We start from the raw sequence: 18,250 nt of genomic DNA, 5'->3' as shown, positions 1-18,250 counted from the left end.
ATTAATAACTGAACTGGAAGGCTCTCTGAGGGAAGTTGCTATGGGAATAAAATGTCAAATATCAGTGTACCAAACTGTTTTATCCTGCAATAAAATTTATCAGAATGATCCCCAGGTGAAGGAAAATTCTTTAAATTAAGTTAACAACAAAATCCTCAGTGAGACATCCATCAATCTTATCCATGCAAAGGTCTCTGTAATTCCAAACATGCCAGAAGAAGTGAATAAACCTCTTTTCTCTCCGCTCCTCAGGGCAGTGGCTCTGAAGGCATTGTTCTTGCAGATCAAAATGAGTCTTGGTGCTGTGTTAGTGGGAGGCTGGGGACCCATGTGAAGAAGATTTTACTCAAACACCCAGAGACAGTATGAGTTGTTCTCTTTTTCTTATGAATTCAGAACCCAAGACATGAGGAGTCTCTCTCTAGAGCTCAATATTGAAAAAATATCTCTTTTATTTTTAATCACAACTACAAATTAAACACTTGGGGTGGGTAAGGACACTAAAGATCAGAATTATTCCCATTTCAATTGGGATTGCCTCCCATTTAGTGATTTTACACCAAAACCATCACCGTGGGCTTCAAATAAATGACACCAGTTGTGACTGGCAGCAGGTGTGCCTGGAGCGTCCCTGCCTGCTCCAGCTGCTGTGGCACATCCCAGCTACAGCCTGGGCCTGCCTGGGGGATCCAGCTGCAGGCAGTGGGGTTGCACGGCATTAGCTGTGGGTACAATGGGGATTGGGAACAGGAAAAGCTGCTCCTCATCATGGAAAAATGCAGTATTTAATTAAATACATAGCACACCTAGTGAGTACATTGAAGGGCCAGATCTCCAGTAGAGGAGAATTAAAGAAAATTTCAATTATTCCATTACTGGCTGACCACAGAGTAGCACCTCAGAGTCCAGCAGACACTAGATACCTCTTAAACTGGCCAGATTTCTATTGGCTGTTTAAATAAAAGACACAACACACTTTTAAGAGGGCTGACTTCCTCCATTAATTCCATCTGTTAGCCTACCCATAGTTACCCATCCTCTGCAGTTAAATGACTTTCACTATGTACTTCAGGGCCCAAGTTGCATTTTATTTGTAGGTGTTGCAAGTATTTCAGGCTAAGTTATATTTCTTAGAAAAATAAAATCTATTTTAGAGGTGGAACCTCAAATCCCAGCCTCTGAGGTTGTAAAGGCACTGACCTGAACTCATCTTGGCAGTTCTGATTTTTAGAGTTATCTGGAGCCAGGAAGAGGCTTCTTTTTGATTCTAGCTAGGGTTCATAATATTTCTCTGTGTGAATCATCTACTTGCATAAGAATCATTCCACCTTCTCTGCCATTTTGGAGGAAAGCAGGTCTCACAGAAGGTTTTTTTTTTTACCTATATGCTCCAGACTAAATTATTGTTGATCAAATATGATCAATTTTTTCCAGCTTCAGATGAAGTGATGTCCTGCCCTATTAATCATCATTAACACCTTTGTATACATCACTTTTTTGTGGTTGTTTCTATTCAGGGTGGTATAGAAAGGGTAGGGGAAAAAACTGATTATAACAGCTATATTTAATTCACAAAAACTTCTATAATTTCAGTGCAAGGCATATTTCTTCATCTCAGAGTTTACAGATAAATATAGTAATAATTAAAATTATAAATATAATATAATAATAATAATAAATATAATAATAATTACACATTCCATTTGATAATGGAATGTGTAATTTTTCTATGGAGACAAAAAAATGGGCTGACTGCTGTACAGAAAATGACGATCTAACTGTAGAAGTTTTTTTACTTGGTGCTGGTGATTTATTCTCTCATCATTGTGCTTCTTACCTCTGGGAAATCCTTGTACACTTATTTACAAGTTATTTATAAGTATGCCTATTTACACTCCACAAGCAATTACACCAAAGCTGATAGGACTGTTCACTGAAGAAAGTAGTAAATATGAATAAAGAAAGCAGGCACTTTATCTTATCTGCCCACTGCTAAGATTAGGAGTTGTCCTTGTTTCAGCTGGAATAGAGTTAATTTTCTTCTTTATATCTATTATAGTGTTGTTTATTATTATTGCTATCATCATTATTATAATTTACTTTATTTCAATTATATTCTTATCTTAACCCACATGTTTTACCTTATTCTGATTGTCCTCTCTATCCAGCTGAGAAGGGGGGCACAGTGAACAAGGAGGTGTGAGGTATTTTGTTGCCATCTGAGATTAAAACCACAACTGAAGTGAAATATTAAAGACTTCAAGCAAAGCAAACATAGATACACTTGGGAAACAAACCAAATCCCCGTCAGGTGAGCTGGTACAGAGGTGACTAAGGAGAGGAGGAGGACTTCAGACCAGCCACAATTCCCAGGTTATGGCTGGGTGTTGGCATTAACAGCAGAAGGTCAGTAGACTCTAAGCTACAATTCAGATTTACCTCATATCATCCCACAGCAGGCAAAAATAAAACTATTCACTTGGCAAGCAGGGTGGGGAGCTGATAGATATTAATGTAGAGAACACAAGTTCTAATTTTAACCACAGAAGTTATTAGGTGCAAAGCACAAACAAATAGTGAGCTGCAGAGGATAAAATTGCTCAATGTAGCAGAAGGCTTAGTGCCTAAAACATTCAGTGGCACTAAATGTGCCATACCAGTTCTGTATAATCACAGAAATAGAACCTCAAATAAGTTTAATTATAGATGTTAGATGAAAATAATGAATATTGGTGACTCAGTTCCAGAGTTTCCTACTGCATACACTGGGTTTGTTTTGATGAGAGTAAAGTACATTTAAAAAATCTGTGTATATATAGAGAAAAAGAGGGAGAAAGAGAGAGATAGTCTCTAAAATATATGTGTATTTATATTATATTTTCTTAACTAGAATAAAGTAGCAAATCATGTTACAGAGCTTCTTCTGGCTATATATGAAAATAATATTAAACAAACTTGGCTTCTTCACAGTACAGAATGGAAAGCTTACAACATAGCAAAAAAATATTGTGGCTATTTTTTTTATTTACAGGTCGTGAAAAGGACTGGAAATCATATCATTAAAGACTAGAAGAAACATTTTGTATACAACAGTTGCCAGTAATCTTTCTTGGGTGATCTGCTGGGGTGTATTCTTCTTTTCCAAATTGGAATGCAGTGCTTCAGGAAGATCTTTACAATATCCATAACATCCTGTCATTCAAAAATTCAGGATATCATTGATCCACATATGTCTGTGGATCACAGGATGTGTATGAACTACCTGGCAGAGGAAGGTTAGAGGGCTGAGAGCAGCCTGCAATTACTCTCACGTATTTGTATGCTCAGGGAAGCACTTAAAATTCTCTGCATCTCACAAGTGAGAAACCTGAATGCCACAATCTTTTCTCTGAAATGAACAGCTACAACAGTGAAAGGGCTGCCTTCTGTTATGGCATTTTACAATCCATGACTGTGCTTCATCCAACACCGCTGGGACAGACCGACGGCTCCTGGCTCGGGAGCATCAAGGACCTGAAGTCAAGGCAGCACTCAGCCTAAGTGCTTGAAACCACTGAAAACATGATGTCTGCACTGCCACACACTACTCAATCTTTTCTAAAGAGCAGACAGAACCTCTCCTCACTCTCAGAAGAGCCTTGTGAAAGCCATTCAGAGAGCAGATGTTATCCCAGCAACAGCTGGAATTTGCCTCCACTTGGATGTCCTGCCTCCCACAGCCACAGACAACACCTGTGAATCTGATGCCCAGTCCTTTTCCCAAACTATGATTAAAAAAAAAAAAAAAGAAAAAAAAGGACAAGATAGACTGGATGATTGTAAATTTTTTTTTTTTTGCTATTTTGAAGTTGCCCAGGCAACTTTATTGTAGCTGCTCTCTTCCCCTGTTATCGACAGAGAGCTCACTAAATCCAAAAGAAAAAGAAAAATGATTGCCCTGCTGGCATTTGGATCGACAGCAAGTGTTAACTACAGTATGACTCCTTTCCAGCAAAATTGCACAGCACTTAGTGCTGACAATTTTGTTCAATAAAGGTCAATAAATCCTTCCAGAAAGTCTTTCAATACTGAGATTTTTATGGAGAATTTCACACTAAAAATATTTCTCTTTCTAAAGTACTTTTCATCTGCTATTATTATTTGCACCATACAAAAACCTCTAGTTTAATAACTTAGCTCAAAAACTTGAGCAAGAGATCTCAAAGGCATGTCACTGGGCAGGAAAAGATGTGGCAATAAGGGTATAATTGGCATGCAGTTACTGAAAAATCACATTAAAAGGCAGGGCAAAGAAGAATCTCATGAATCTGCATAAAACTTCTGGCTAATCTGTTCCTCGTGTTATGTCCAAACCAATCTCAATAAAAGCTAACTTAGCTAACTTGGTTTTACAGCAATTCCCCACTCATAAGATTGTATTTCTGTAGTTTCAACATACTAAAACAGTCTAATATGATCTGGGCTTAAGAGAATGACTTTTCCTACTTCTCAAAGTGATCTTTTGATGATCTCTTGTTGTTTGACTTCAAGCTCTGTGTAGCAGTTCACAGTCCTTAAGATGTGGTATTGCCCCAAAAGCATTTGCAGGCTTTACAGCTTGGAAAAAGATTTATCTAAACCTCACCCCAAAAGGCACAAAGTCAATCTTCCTAACATAATGTGAAAGCAGTCCAGGGGGAAGTGGAAGATAGTTTCAGAGAGGTGTGAAGGACACTCAGGAGGCTGACAGTGGTTTTGTGATTATATTGCATCTTTGTTTCAACAAGGTAGCTAAGAACAGTTCTCATTGCTCAGCAAGGGAGGTGGAACAATCTCAAAAGGAAATAGTAATTACTGGAAGGATTAACTCAGTTTGCATTTTTATATCTTAAATAAGGAACAGAAGGTGTTCCCTTATCGCTCCAAAAATAGGAAAAAGAAGGAAAGTATTTTTTGTCCGCTGCAGCAGATTGCCTTGTAGTGTATTTATCTTACTAAATGCAACACCCTCTCACACAGAACAGTGTTAACAATAGAATGATGAAATCACTGCTCTTTTATTCAGGGTCATACCAAGCAAAAAAGTGACAGGGCAGAAAAGTACATCAGGCATAGAACTTACCTAAATGTTTCTAAATTTCAAAGAATTAGAATTGATATTTATTTCTTAAAGAAAAAGAAAGAAAGAAAGAAAGAAAGAAAGAAAGAAAGAAAGAAAGAAAGAAAGAAAGAAAGAAAGAAAGAAAGAAAGAAAGAAAGAAAGAAAGAAAATGAGAAAGAAAGTGGGAATAAACACAATATCAATAAAATATTAACAGATAGAAGGTAAAAGTACTGATTTAATTCATCATTTGAGTCAAATAAACAAACTCTAGGGTAGATTTCATGAATATATCTAAACCAGCTTTTTTCCAAATAGACCAAAATAGAAAAAGTTTAATGAAATATAAACCAGAAAGTTTCATATTATGTTGTTGTATTATAATGAAAATATTTATGGAAATATAAAATTTGGGAAATAAATTTCAGAGTCATCAGCCATGTTCAGTTATCATTAGAGCCTCAAAAACCTGTTTAAATAAGCTGCCAACAACCCTGGTGAAGCTTTCTAAGAAGCATCCTTCAATTTAAAAGGAAAACATCTCTGCTTTAATTACAGGATGAATGAAACTTAGGTGTCTACATTGTATTTAATGCCCATATCAGAAAATACAATACAACATTTCTAAGAACAAAAGCATTACAGTGTTTGATACTTTTGTGTCAAGACCTGCGACAGCAATCATAGAAAAAGGGTGTAGGAGAAAAACTGATTATAAAGAATCTTCCATTAGTTGTAGCAGAAATAAATCATATGCAAAACTGGAAGAAGAACCTTGAGATACTACCAGTAAAATAAACTGAAACCAAAGAATCAGAACCAACCATAAACCTAACACTGCCAAGTCCACCACTAAACCATGTCCATAAGGCCCCCTGTAAGCTTTCCTTGCCAAGGTGGAAAATACAGAAAGCTGATAGTCTTTAGAAGAGAGGTGATGAACTAAGAAGACTTCTACAAACACTTTTTTGCAGAGTTCCAGTTTCCAGTGATTAAAACCAGATCTGTCCATGACTTCACAAATCCTAGCCTTTCCATTCAGACTGTTTCATTTCCTTATTAAAATGCAGGTTGATGAGAGTCAAAGTGGAAATTAGGGAGTTAAAGATGAGGTCAAACTGAGCATGTGAGAGACAGCTGCGTGTAAATAGGTCTTCTAATTATTGGAGTGGAAAATAAGTTATTTAGGAGCAAAAGGAAAGAAGGCCTCATTTCTGTCATACAAAGTACAACCCTACTCATACCCTTGTTGATGGATATTTGAGGTGAATGCTGACTGCCTAAGGGAATGTACCAACGTATAACATTCAGGTTTTCTTGAGGACAAGCTGAACACACGTCACATGCGGTGCTTTCATTCTATTTGCCAGATTTTAGTAAGTGAGGAATCTGAAAGGGAAAGCCTGGTAGTACTCACCAGTGAACAGATGCCTTCTTTCTCTCCTCTTTCCTCCAGAAATGTGTTTTTTATAAAGGTACAGTACTGTAGTATAGTACATAAATAGTATGTATTGGCCTACCTATAAAACTGTACTGTATACGTGTAATGTAGAATTTAAACAGTATAATGCTAATTTCTAAGGCTCTAAAATGAAATACAAGGATGTTCCATAAAATACTGTATTAAGAGAATCAGTTCTAAGTCCTGATATTTATGCTCAACATCCTCTTGTACCGAGAAGGTGGAGGCATCTCGGACCCCACCAGTGCTCATCTGCAGATACAACATGGTTTGAACATACATTTCTGATAAAGAAAATAGTTTCCTGGGATCAAGTGCAGCCAAATAAAAACCAGTGTTATTCTACAAAACATTTAATGTATTAGACACTGTAGCCTAGAAAGTAAACCAACTTTTTTCTTCTTTAACCACAGGGGAAAAAAAAAGACATTTGCCTGTTATTTTTTTCTAAGACCCTGTATTTGCTACTCATGCTGGATTTTGATTGAGTCCAAGGAAACTCAGAGTATGATTTAGTTAAGAAAATAACTTTTATTGATCTCTTCATTTTTTCATGTTTATATAATAATAGTCTTTTTCCTATTGCAGGGAAGCTTACATATACACACATACACAGTGTTCAAAAGTACAACAGCAAATCAGGAACAGTTCAGCATAGGCCTACATTAGGCAGTAAGTAATGTCATTCAAGGTAATCAATTTAGCTCCTGAAACTAAGTGGAACTGTGCTCAAGAGAGATCACACCCTCTGATGTGCACATTGTTCACTATGCAGCTCTTCCCCCTCCAAAAGGTCCGGGCTTTTCCTGCTGAGTTTGGTGAGTGTCCTGTGCCTCTTGTTCCTTCTCCTCACATGTTTTACCCTGACAGGATGCTGTGGAGCTCCTCTAGCAGATTGAACTAGAAGTTTTCCTTTTTAATTGAATACTATCTAAGAATTCTTACTTTGCATTGATTGATCTCAGTAGCAACCTTTTCTCTTCCACACCTTTCCCATCAGCTCACTCTGGCTACGTCAAAATGTTGTGAAACCACCAAAATAACTTGACATTCTTTCCTCTATCCCACCCTTCAGTGCTTAGTCACAGGTGTCACTGCCCGCCAGGTTTTGCTTCAGGATGGTTTCACCTTCTGCCTTCTCAAGCTTGCTTTTTTAATGGGAAATGTAGAAAAGAGTGAGTCTTGTGCTTGGCCAACAAAACCCTGCCTTCTTTGGATTTATGCCCACATTCAGAAAATACTGTACAAAGACAGTTCTGGTGAGGCAGCTCTCTGAGGATCCATGAACAAGACCATAATTCCTTACCATGTTTCTTTCCCAAAGATTTTCTTGGCCATTTTCTAATTCAGCCAGGTACAACATTTGATTCTAGGCTAAACTTCATTCATTGGACAGTATGGTACCTAAGGTTCACAAAAAGCCCCCTAGTAGGTACTGCTGGCCTTGTAACCTACATTCACACATCCACATCAAGGAACTCTTTCACTTTCATGTCCAGGGCTCAGTGTCTGTCCCACTGCAGCCAGGTGGGGTGAAGTAGCTCTGTTCCCCCTTGTTTTGTCAGAAGCTGTCAGATCTTTTGGACTCTACTGGAAGTGAAGCCAATATTGAGCAGTAGAGTCAGTTTAATATCTCTGTACATTTGAAAACCATTTGTCCTGGGATAAAACCAAACATTTACTTCTCAGATTGCCACGCCTTCCACCATTCAGCTTTTCAAGGAACACAGCTCTCTGAAAGTCTGCTCTTAGGCACAGAAAACAAGAGGAGCACAGCTGAAGGAGCAAAGCCTTTTCACTTCAAGCAACAGCTGTGGACAGGGATGGGAGACAATGTCTGAATTTGTGAAGGAAGGATTGTAAAAGCAATGGTGTTGAGATTGAGACAATAATCTTGTTTTCTGAGTTTATTTCACAATCCGATTTTTCCTTGATCTTGAATAGGAGTCTCTAAGTTTACCTTGATCAATGCTTGGTTAACTTTGAATTGTTTATACTTACTTACTCACAAAAAGCCTATCTTGATATCCAGGCACACCACACAACACATATTGCAACAAGGGTAAATGTTACCTCTCCTGAGCACTTCCTCAATAAGAAGCCAACAAGAAATTCCTTCACACTCTTATAGTTAGGTGTCATGCCAACCACTTCTGCAAACTTTGGAAGTCTGCAAAAGCAGCAGCAATGACTTCCATGGTGCCTTTGTTTAAGATGGATGTCCTGACAAGGATGTTTCCATTGAAGAACTAAATCTTGGAAATGTAGTAAATATTGTTAGGAAGGATCTTGAAAATTGATCTGGACCATCTCTAAGATATTGCTGGCAGAGATTTTGTTGAATCTGGATGATGTAAAGTTAACTACAACTGACAAATACTTTAGCTGTCCCTGGAAAGGATCTTTGTTCTAACCCTAACAGTGTGAGGTAAATCTGATATTGCACAACCTTTTTAGGATATTCAAATGGAACAGAGATGCAGCTCATTTGAGATAGCAAGAAGCTAAAATGAAAGTGCCAGATTCATCTTTAGAGTTCCCTGTAAAAAAGGTAAACTGATATAGTATTAAACTTCACCTCCAATTATCATTTAGTGCCTGAAGAGGTCCACATTATTTGTGTGCATTGTACCAAAGCCCAAGTCGGGAAGATAAGAGCTGATGGTGATTGCAATATCACAATATTCCTTCTGAACCTCCTCGGACACAGACCATGTAAACTGTCAACAACAGTTTGGCATTTGGTACCTCTGTGGCTACCTGAAATTATCATATTTTTCTGTGCTCTCCTTTCTGTCTCTATTCTCCCACTGTCTCATATTATGCTGTAAAAAAATCTCAACACTGATCTATTTTGCTCTGTGATTGTACAGACACTGGTATGAGGGTTTCTGAAGTTTTTCACAACACATAATGATGAATTACTGTCTAAAGTTCAATAAATGCAAAACAAAATTGTATAAAATTCAACACGGTCATAAAACAAAGTATTAAAAAATCCAGTGGTCTGTATCTAATCTATCCAAAATACTGATATTCAGCATAAAATAATGTCTTTGACAGCTGTGGTTTTCAACAGAACTGCCTTTGAGCAGTTTTTAAACCACATTATGGTATTCTTATCCAATTCAGTTCTAAAGGGAACTGGAATATTCATCTTTACAAGGGAAAAAATAAAATGCAATGTAACACACCACAGAACTTTCATGAAGAAATAAAAATCCAGCAGAAATATTGATCCCACATGATGTTTGCTGCTCTCTCTAGCAGAAGGTATTTAGGTTCCAACCCTTTATTTAGCTGTTCTTTAAGGCTGCATCTTATGAAACAAGTAGTTTGAAAAGAGTGTGCTATTATCCTCATGATCTGAGTGTTGTGCAGCAGCTCTGTGACTGCCTCAGACACTGTCCATTACAGCTGTGTGCCAGCAGGATGAGGAGCACCATCAGATCACTGACAATAGCTGGACACTGCATACTCTGTTCTCAATCTGACTCACTTTGACATCTAACCATTGCTGTAAATTGGTTCCAAGTAAAACTCTTGTTTGTCATTTTTCCCTATGTCACTTTATGGTTCTTCAGCTTTTACTGCACTTATACATAAATTCAGCCATTATGCTCAGAATTTATCTACCTGAATCCATACCAATTTCAGGCATTTTTCTTAGGCTCTTTATCTGGGTTTTAGGCTTTTAGTACAAGTCTTTGCAGCAGCTGGCCATTTAATAATGATGTTTTCTGACACTCACCAACAATTTTAAATCCTTCATTTAAGCTGAAGGCTTTTCTGCAGAGGAGAGGTAGAAATCAATTTTAAATTACAACTTCAAATTGGAAGTTTAACTCCAGAGGATGGATGCTATATTCTCTAGTACATAAGATTTCCATTGAGCTCTGTAGTTGTGGCAGTGCAGCAGAACAAAGCCTGGTGGCTCAGGCAGGGAAGTGGGACCTGAGCACTTCCTTGAAGTAGATAAATAAGCACTACAGAGAATCAGGTTCTGGCCATGGAGAATAAGCCAAGGCTGTGCCTCATTCCCCACAGACAAGACCACACTCCTGAAGCACAGCCTGTCACAATGACCTCCACAGAGGGGTGCTCCAGCTCTGCAGCTTCAGGATGCTCAGTGGAAGGTTCTCTGGGAATATGTATTTACCTTAAATGTAAAGTCATGTACACCAAAACCAAAAACAAGCTCTTTAAAAGTTCAGTATACTTATTTCTAAAAGTAACTGTAGCAAAGCTGATTTTTTTTAAGCCCCAGATAATCAAATACAACTGCCATATCACTTGGCAGGACCAGCTTCTAGCTTCTAACACTTTGTTTCTTATCCTTTCCTCTGTATCTTCCACCACAATGTAGGCAAATACATTATTCTTGTTTGATAGTAGTAATATCTCTCCTGAGTCAGCTCTTTTCTAAATTACTCTTTTTGACTATTTAATTTTCACACTTTGAATATGATTGAAATTTTAACTGAACACAGTCAAGCAAATCCAGCATGAAAGACACTCTTTACAGTTACTAGGTTATTGCTAATATATCCATTACTTGTGATATTTACTGAGAATTTGCAAGGAGAATTTACCAATGGTGAATATTAGCCTTACACTTCTATTGCCATTCTTGTGAGAATATTGTTGTTTTTGAAGAGTTGAACATGAGGAAAAATTTACTTCTTTGCTCTCCTGGTAGTAGCACTGGATATACATATTCAGGAGAGGGTAGTTGTTATGGGAATAGGAAATATTCAAGGCAAAGAGAACCAGGTTCCTTTGCTTCAGTGGTATTAACCAAAAAAAACCTGTTTTCCTTTTACCTGAATTGACTGCACAATTTGTGTAGTACCTTGCTAAAAGCACCTCTTATATGTTTGAAAAAATGTTATAGTTCCACACCATATAAGGGTCTTGCTTTGGTAAGGGGTAGTGATGGTGCACACCAGATGTAGTTCTCTATCCAACCTATACAGCAATAAAAATCAAGAAATGAAACACGTTTTTCTATATCTTTAGGCAGAGTACAAGGTCTAGGCAAACAAAGGGCTCTGTTCCCTGGATTATTCCTAGCTGTTGTTGTGCCTTAACCTAGGCTAAGAAGAGAAAATTAGATAAATACAACAGGGTTTTACCGGAAGCTTTTTGCACATGAGTAACCAGACATTTTTCTTTGATGACAAACTTATTTTGCAGATAATAGAGTTGGTTTAAATTTAATTTTTCTCAGTTTCAGTGGAATGAGATGTAAGAAAATACAAGCAAAGCTGAATAAAGTGAGGATAAACTGACAAAAGGCAAGGTGGGCAGCTGTGATGGTTTTGGCTGGAATAGAGTTAATTTTCTTCAGAGCAGCAAGTGTGGGGCTGTGTTTGGGATTTGTGCTGGAAACAGAGCTCAGGGATATTTTAGCTATTGCTGAGCAGCTCTTCCACAAAGCCAAGGCCTTTCCTGTCCATCATCCCACCCCAGCAGGGAGGAGGCTGGGGCTGCACAAGGAGCTGGGAGGGGACACAGCCAGGACAGCTGACCCAGGGATATCCCACACCATATCCCACATCCCACACCATATCCCACACCCTATGGCTTCATGCTCAGTATGTAAAGTTGGATGGTGAAGGAAGGGGGAAACATTCAGTGTAATGTCATTTGTCACCATCACACCTGATGGGCCCTGCTCTCCTGGCTATGGCTGAGCACTGCCTGCCCCTGGGAAGCAGTGAATAAATTCCTTGTTTTGCACTGTTTGGGTGCACAGCTTTTGCTGTCCCTATTAAACTGTCTTTACCTCCACCCATGTAACTTTTGTTCTTCTGATTCTCTCCCTCATCCCGCCTGGGGGGAGTGGGCTGTGAGGGGCTGAGTGAGTTACTGCTTGGGTTAAACCATGGCAGTAACAAAGGAAAAAATATCATTTAGAAAAGGGAAATAAGAGGCTGGCAGGGGTTAAAAGCAAAGAAGATTAAATCTGGATAAAATCCAGCTGAATACTCAACACAAGTGTTCAGTGGTCTATATAACTGACATGGTCAGTGTGGTCATAATTTAAAACATTGTATTAAAAAGAATCAGACTGTTGCAAGGAAAGAAGTAAGTGATCATCTTTGAGACTATGAATAATAGAAGTGGACCAAAATTCAGTCCTCCAAAAGGCCATGTACATAGGAACACCAAATCTTCTAATGTGGATTGGAGTTGATCAGTGGAAATTACTGAGCAGGGCACTGACCCCAGGGTGACAGAACTATTCACATGGTATGTCCATGAAAAGGGCATATGTAATTATAGACTGTGCTAGAACTTACTTCCAGTAGAGAACAGGATGTATTCTTTCCAACACATGGTCCTGGGGAAAACTCAGCTACAATTCTGTGTATAATTTGGGTTATCCATGTGAAATCAAGACAGGTTCAGATGCAGACAGATGCAGGGCACAGGAAATGAGAAAGCAGTAGAAATAATAGAAAAATAGAAAAGGTTTCCCTGCAAATCAAAGAGTGAGAGGGGACATTTTTGCTCTCTATCAAAGGCCCAGAATAATCCTGGAGGGGGAGAGCTTTTTAAACTAACAAAAACTTGAATTAAACACAAATTTTGTAAGTAGGTTAAGAAACCCAGTCACGAAAACAGATGTTTCTAACCATTCAAAGAGTGAAGTTCTGGAAGAACCTTCTAATAAAAATGTAACACAGAGAACTAATGTAGCTAGTAAAAATGGTATGCATTACTGCCTTTAAAAAGATTAGTGTATGATAATGATGTGTTGTAGTGGCTGTAATAACTGGGAACTAACAGCATGTAGCTCGGGCTTCTGGTTCTATAGAATATTTTTTCTATTGCCCTGAGCATGGAGGGGAGTCTACATTCAGCGTACAGTTTTTAGATCTACTCAGGGGATCAACACCTCTTCTCATCAGAAAGCAGGAGGTAACTCTGGAACAGAAACCCCATAAGCTTCTCAGGCAGCACCTGGGTGCTCTTCATACACTATTTCCATATATTTATTTATTAACTAATGCACTGAGTAAGTAACTTTTTTCCTATGATTTCCAGAGTGAAGATAAATTGCTTTAAACCTTTACTTCCAAAATTCATGTTTTATTCCATACTCATCATAAACATGCATGGATATAAAATGGCAATACTTTTTTTTCTGTTCATTTTTATAATTTTAAGAGGCAGCTGTGACATGATACACAATACACTAAATAGATTAGTTTCTAATATTCCTACATCTTCATACACAACAGTTCCAGTTCTCTATGAATTGATTGTTATTCTTGAGCAATTATATCATCTCAAGAAACAAATCCACTTTCTCTTGTTATACTTTTCATTAGCTTTTTTTTTTTTTTTAATTATATATTGAGTCCAATGTTGTGGGAAATGATGACTTTTATAGCTACTAGTGGGAATATGAAAAAACAGCTTCGTTTTGCATTAAATTCTGTCAGATACATTTTCAAAGAGGAGATATTTCCCCATATTGTTTGGGTACTTGGGAAAATGCCATCCTGAATAATATTTTGTAAGTATTATTGGAAATTGGTTATTGTTTCAAAAGCAATGGACTCTTCTGAACTAGATGGTTGTGCCAAGCAAAATATATTAAGAAGAATAAAGGATTATGTTAGCAACATTCATAATGGGGAAAACCACCTCAGAATAAAACAAAACCATGCAAAGAATAAATAATGGCCTAATTGAAATCCATAAATACTTCATGTGCTCTTTTTTTATTAGCTGTTAATAATGGCTGCATTGCAGAAATGCTTTCTGGATAGAAAGAGAACTAAGTGCCATGAAGGCATTTCTGCAATAATTTACTATTGAACTTTGTTCATTTTGTTCAAAAACTGACCACAGTTTTGTAGCATGGGGAAAAAAAATAAAGGTGGTAATAATTCATGGAAGCTGCTAACTCAAGAGAGCCCAATTAGAAGTCTTCAAAGGCAGGAGTATGGGTCTCTTTTTACCTTAGGGTGTCTGGACAAGATTAACTTTTTATGCTTTCACTCTGGAGTATTTCTCAGTGAGCTTCCTCAAGGTTTACAGCCCCAACTGAGCATGGTTGAGACTTTGCCTGGGGGGAGGTGAGGGGGGCTCTTTCCCACTTGTATGTTTACACAGCATGACCTATGGTAAAGGTCTGAAATTTTCTAACAGTACAAGAAAATGGCTGCTATGGCTCCACAACACACAAATTGTACACAATCTGTCCCATTCCCCACACAAAGAATGGAATGTTGTAAACCACACCTCATTACGCTTTGCCAAGGAATATGAAATGGTAAGATGTAGCCACCCTTTCAAGCACTCTACATGCATTTAAGACATTTCCCCCCTACTAGGAAAACAATACAATTATCTCCATGTGCCCTGAATACACAGGGCAGAACATACATGTTTTTGACTTGTTATGAAACCCAGAAAGCCAACGTGAGTTTATTAAGGCACAATCACTTCTTAACAAATTATATTGGGAACTTCTGGGGAAGTTCCTCAAAATTAAGCACCAATTGCCTAGATATGCAGCAACATCTATCCCATGAGTAACATTAAAAACATTTCTACATTAATATACAAATATCTGCTCTCTAAGAGTGCTGTGTTCTCTCTGCTTTAAGACCCAAAATTATTTTAACTGAAATGCATTCACATAATTCTAATCAAATACGTTCTACATTGGAAAATTACACTGAAATGCATAAAGAGCAAAGAAACACCACATTTTAGGCAAACTTTTCCATTGCCTTCCACAAACTTTACAAGATACACTTTCTTATGACACATTATCACTCAGAGTAATAGAACGTGCTAAAAAAAAGTTTCAGAAAGTAAAGGTGATGGAATAAGTATAGAGTACGAGAGACATCACCATTTAAAACAGGCAGGTGGGCAAAGCGACACTAGAAACAAAACCAAAAGCGTGGGCATCCATCTCACACACGATGCCCATTCATAAACGTGGGTTTGAAGCCACCTGCCATGTGCTTAAAGCCCAGCTGGCGATGTGCTAGACTCGAGCCTGCCGCTCTCCCGGTGCGGATGGCAGGACAAAGGCGGGCTCCGCGCTGCCTCCCGGGCAGCGCACCCGCAGCTGGCAGCCCGAGGGAGGCTCCGCGCCCGCGGCTCCTGCACGGAGCGGGCCGGCCGGAGCCGCCGCGGCCCCGGGCGAGGCGCGGCTCGGTACCGCGGACAGCTCCGCACTCACCGTCCTCATTCTCGTCGAAGACGGGCGCCCTGTGGGAGTGGCCGCCCCCCATGTTATTCCGCGGCCGGCTCCGCATCCCCCGCCGCCAGCATCCCGCGGGGCGCGCCGGCGGCACCCCGGAGCGGGGCAGCTGCCCGCCCGCCGCCGGCCCGCCCGGCCCGCCCGGCCCGGCCCCGCCGGGGGAGTTCCGCAGGACTAGCAGTCACCCTGCGACATGAAAGTGATCCGTCTGCCCCTGGCAGAGACCGCTGCTGGCTGGCAGAGACCGACTTGGCCCTTCTCTCATCGCGGAGGGGCAGGGGAGGGAGGGAGGGAGGGACGGAGTTAGGGGAGGAGGGAGGGATGGAGGGGGAGGGAGGGAGGAGGCGGAGGTCCTGCTGCCGGTGGCTTTTGGTAAGCGGTAAAAGCTGGATCTACCTGGATCCTCGCGGATCCTCCCTCCTCCGCTTTCCCTCCTCCCACACCTCCACTGGGGAGCGCGGAGTCCCCGCTCCTGCCCCGGCAGCGGGGCCGGCCCCGCACCCTGCCCTGCCCTGCCCTGCCCTGCCCGGCCCCCGGCGGCCGTGTCTGATAGGCAGTGGGTGCAGAGCCGCTCCGGCCGCCCGGCAGCGCTGGCAGCACCGGGTGCCCATCGCTCCCGAGGCGCGGCAGAGGCGGGAGGGTGAGCATTGCCCTGGCTCCAGGTGGTTTTTGTTTTGCTTCCCGACTGGGAAGGGGCGTTCATCGCCGGCAGCCCGGAGGGACGCGGCCGGCCGACCGAAGTTCGCTGAGTTTACAAAGTGGCAAAAAGAACCAAAGGGATCTGCTCCCTTCCCTCCCGCTCCCTCCCGTTCCTCCCGCTGCCCGGGCGGGGCGGCCCCGGGAGCGCGGCCGGAGCGGGCGGGGCGGCGCGGGCAGCCCGGCCCCGCAGCGCCACCTGCCGGCCGCGCCGGGCAGCCCCGAGCCGGGGCGGCTGAGGGGACCGGGAGGGCGGCGGCTCCTGCAGAGCGGAGGGCGCAGAGGGACAGGGCAAAGATTTGTGCGTGTATACACGTGTGTGTGTGAGTGTGTGAGTGTGTGAGTGCGTGAGTGCGTGAGTGTGTGAGTGTGTGAGCGTGTGAGCGTGTGAGTGTGTGTGAGCGTGTGAGTGTGTGAGTGTGTGAGCGTGTGAGTGTGTGTGTGAGCGTGTAACACGTATGTGTGTGAGTGCGTGAGTGCGTGAGTGCGTGAGTGCGTGAGTGCGTGAGTGTGTGAGTGTGTGAGTGTGTGAGTGTGAGCGTGTGAGTGTGAGTGTGAGCGTGTGAGTGTAACACGTATGTGTGTGAGTGCGTGAGTGCGTGAGTGTGTGAGTGTGTGAGTGCGTGAGTGTGTGAGTGTGTGAGCGTGTGAGTGTGGAGATGGAGATGGACAGGGTAAATATGTATGCATGTATACACGTGTGTGTGAGTGTGGAGAGGGACAGGGTGAATGTGTGTGTGTGTATGCTCGTGTGTGTGAGTGTGAGTGTGCAGAGGGACAGGATAAATATGTGTGCATGTATGCACGTATGTGTGAGTGTACAGAGATGGACAGGGTAAAGATGTCTGCGTGTATACACGTGTGTGAGTGTAGAGAGATGGACAAGGTAAATATGTGTGTGTTTATACATGTGTGTGAGTGTGGAGGTGGACAGGGTAAATATGTGTGCATGTATACACGTGTGTGAGTGTGTGTGAGTGTGGAAAGGGACAAGGTAAAGAAGTGTGCATGTATACACGTCTGTGTGTGTGAGTGTGTGTACAGAGATGGACAGGGTGAATGTGTTGTTTGTATGTGTGGAGGTGGACAGGGTAAATATGTGTGCGTGTTTATACGTGTGTGTGTGAGAGAGTGTGGAGATGGACACAGGTAAATATGTGTACATGTATACACATGTGTGTCTGCAGAGATGGACAGGGTAAAAATGTGTATACACATGTGTGTGTGTGAGTGTGGAGATGGACAGGGTAAAGATGTGTACGTGTATACACATATGTATGTGTGGAGATGGACAGGATAAATATGTGTGCGTGTATACATGTGTTTGTGTGTGTGTATGTGTGGAGATGGACAGGGTAAATATGTGTGCATGTATACACATTGTGTATGTGTGAGTGTGTGTGGAGATGGAGGTGGACACAGGTAAATAGGTGTACATGCATACACGTGTGTGAGATGGAGGTGAACATGGGTAAATATGTGTACATGCATACACATGTGTGTCTGGAAATCACTCCCCTCTAAAAGTGCATTAGGAAAACTGCCAGCACTGGAAAGGGATTACACGGATCACCTGCCATGTAGCAAACAATGAGAGCTTTCTAGGCTTGCTGTTGATATTTATAGACAGAAATAGCTGTATCGCTCCCTTACAAAAATTCTACCGTTAGCAACCTTTGAGTGAAGTAGAAACAATCGTGTTCAGCACTTCCTCCAAAGGGAAACAGGTAAAAAAATTAAATATAGATATATTAATACTGTATCCAGGTCAAAGCCG

General features: G+C 40.9%; 1 protein-coding gene across 2 annotated transcripts in view; it reads right to left on the bottom strand.

The window, feature by feature from the left end:
- The window catches only part of STK32B (serine/threonine kinase 32B), a 157,277-nt gene extending 141,251 nt beyond the window's left edge, over nt 1-16,026 (bottom strand). Inside the window, exon 1 of one of the 2 annotated variants that reach the window (XM_066548620.1) lies at nt 15,757-16,026. In XM_066548620.1, the coding sequence (XP_066404717.1) occupies nt 15,757-15,832 (76 nt within the window). In that variant the 5' untranslated portion in view covers nt 15,833-16,026. The remainder of the gene's footprint in view (nt 1-15,756) is intronic. The other variant, XM_066548619.1, reaches the window with a different exon arrangement.
- Between the last annotated feature and the right edge of the window lie 2,224 nt (nt 16,027-18,250).

This window comes from Molothrus aeneus, chromosome 4 (genome assembly GCF_037042795.1).
Source record: "Molothrus aeneus isolate 106 chromosome 4, BPBGC_Maene_1.0, whole genome shotgun sequence".
Taxonomy (NCBI): Eukaryota; Metazoa; Chordata; class Aves; order Passeriformes; family Icteridae; genus Molothrus; species Molothrus aeneus.
Note: the sequence above shows the minus strand (reverse complement) of the source record. Positions and strands in the feature narration are given on the sequence as shown.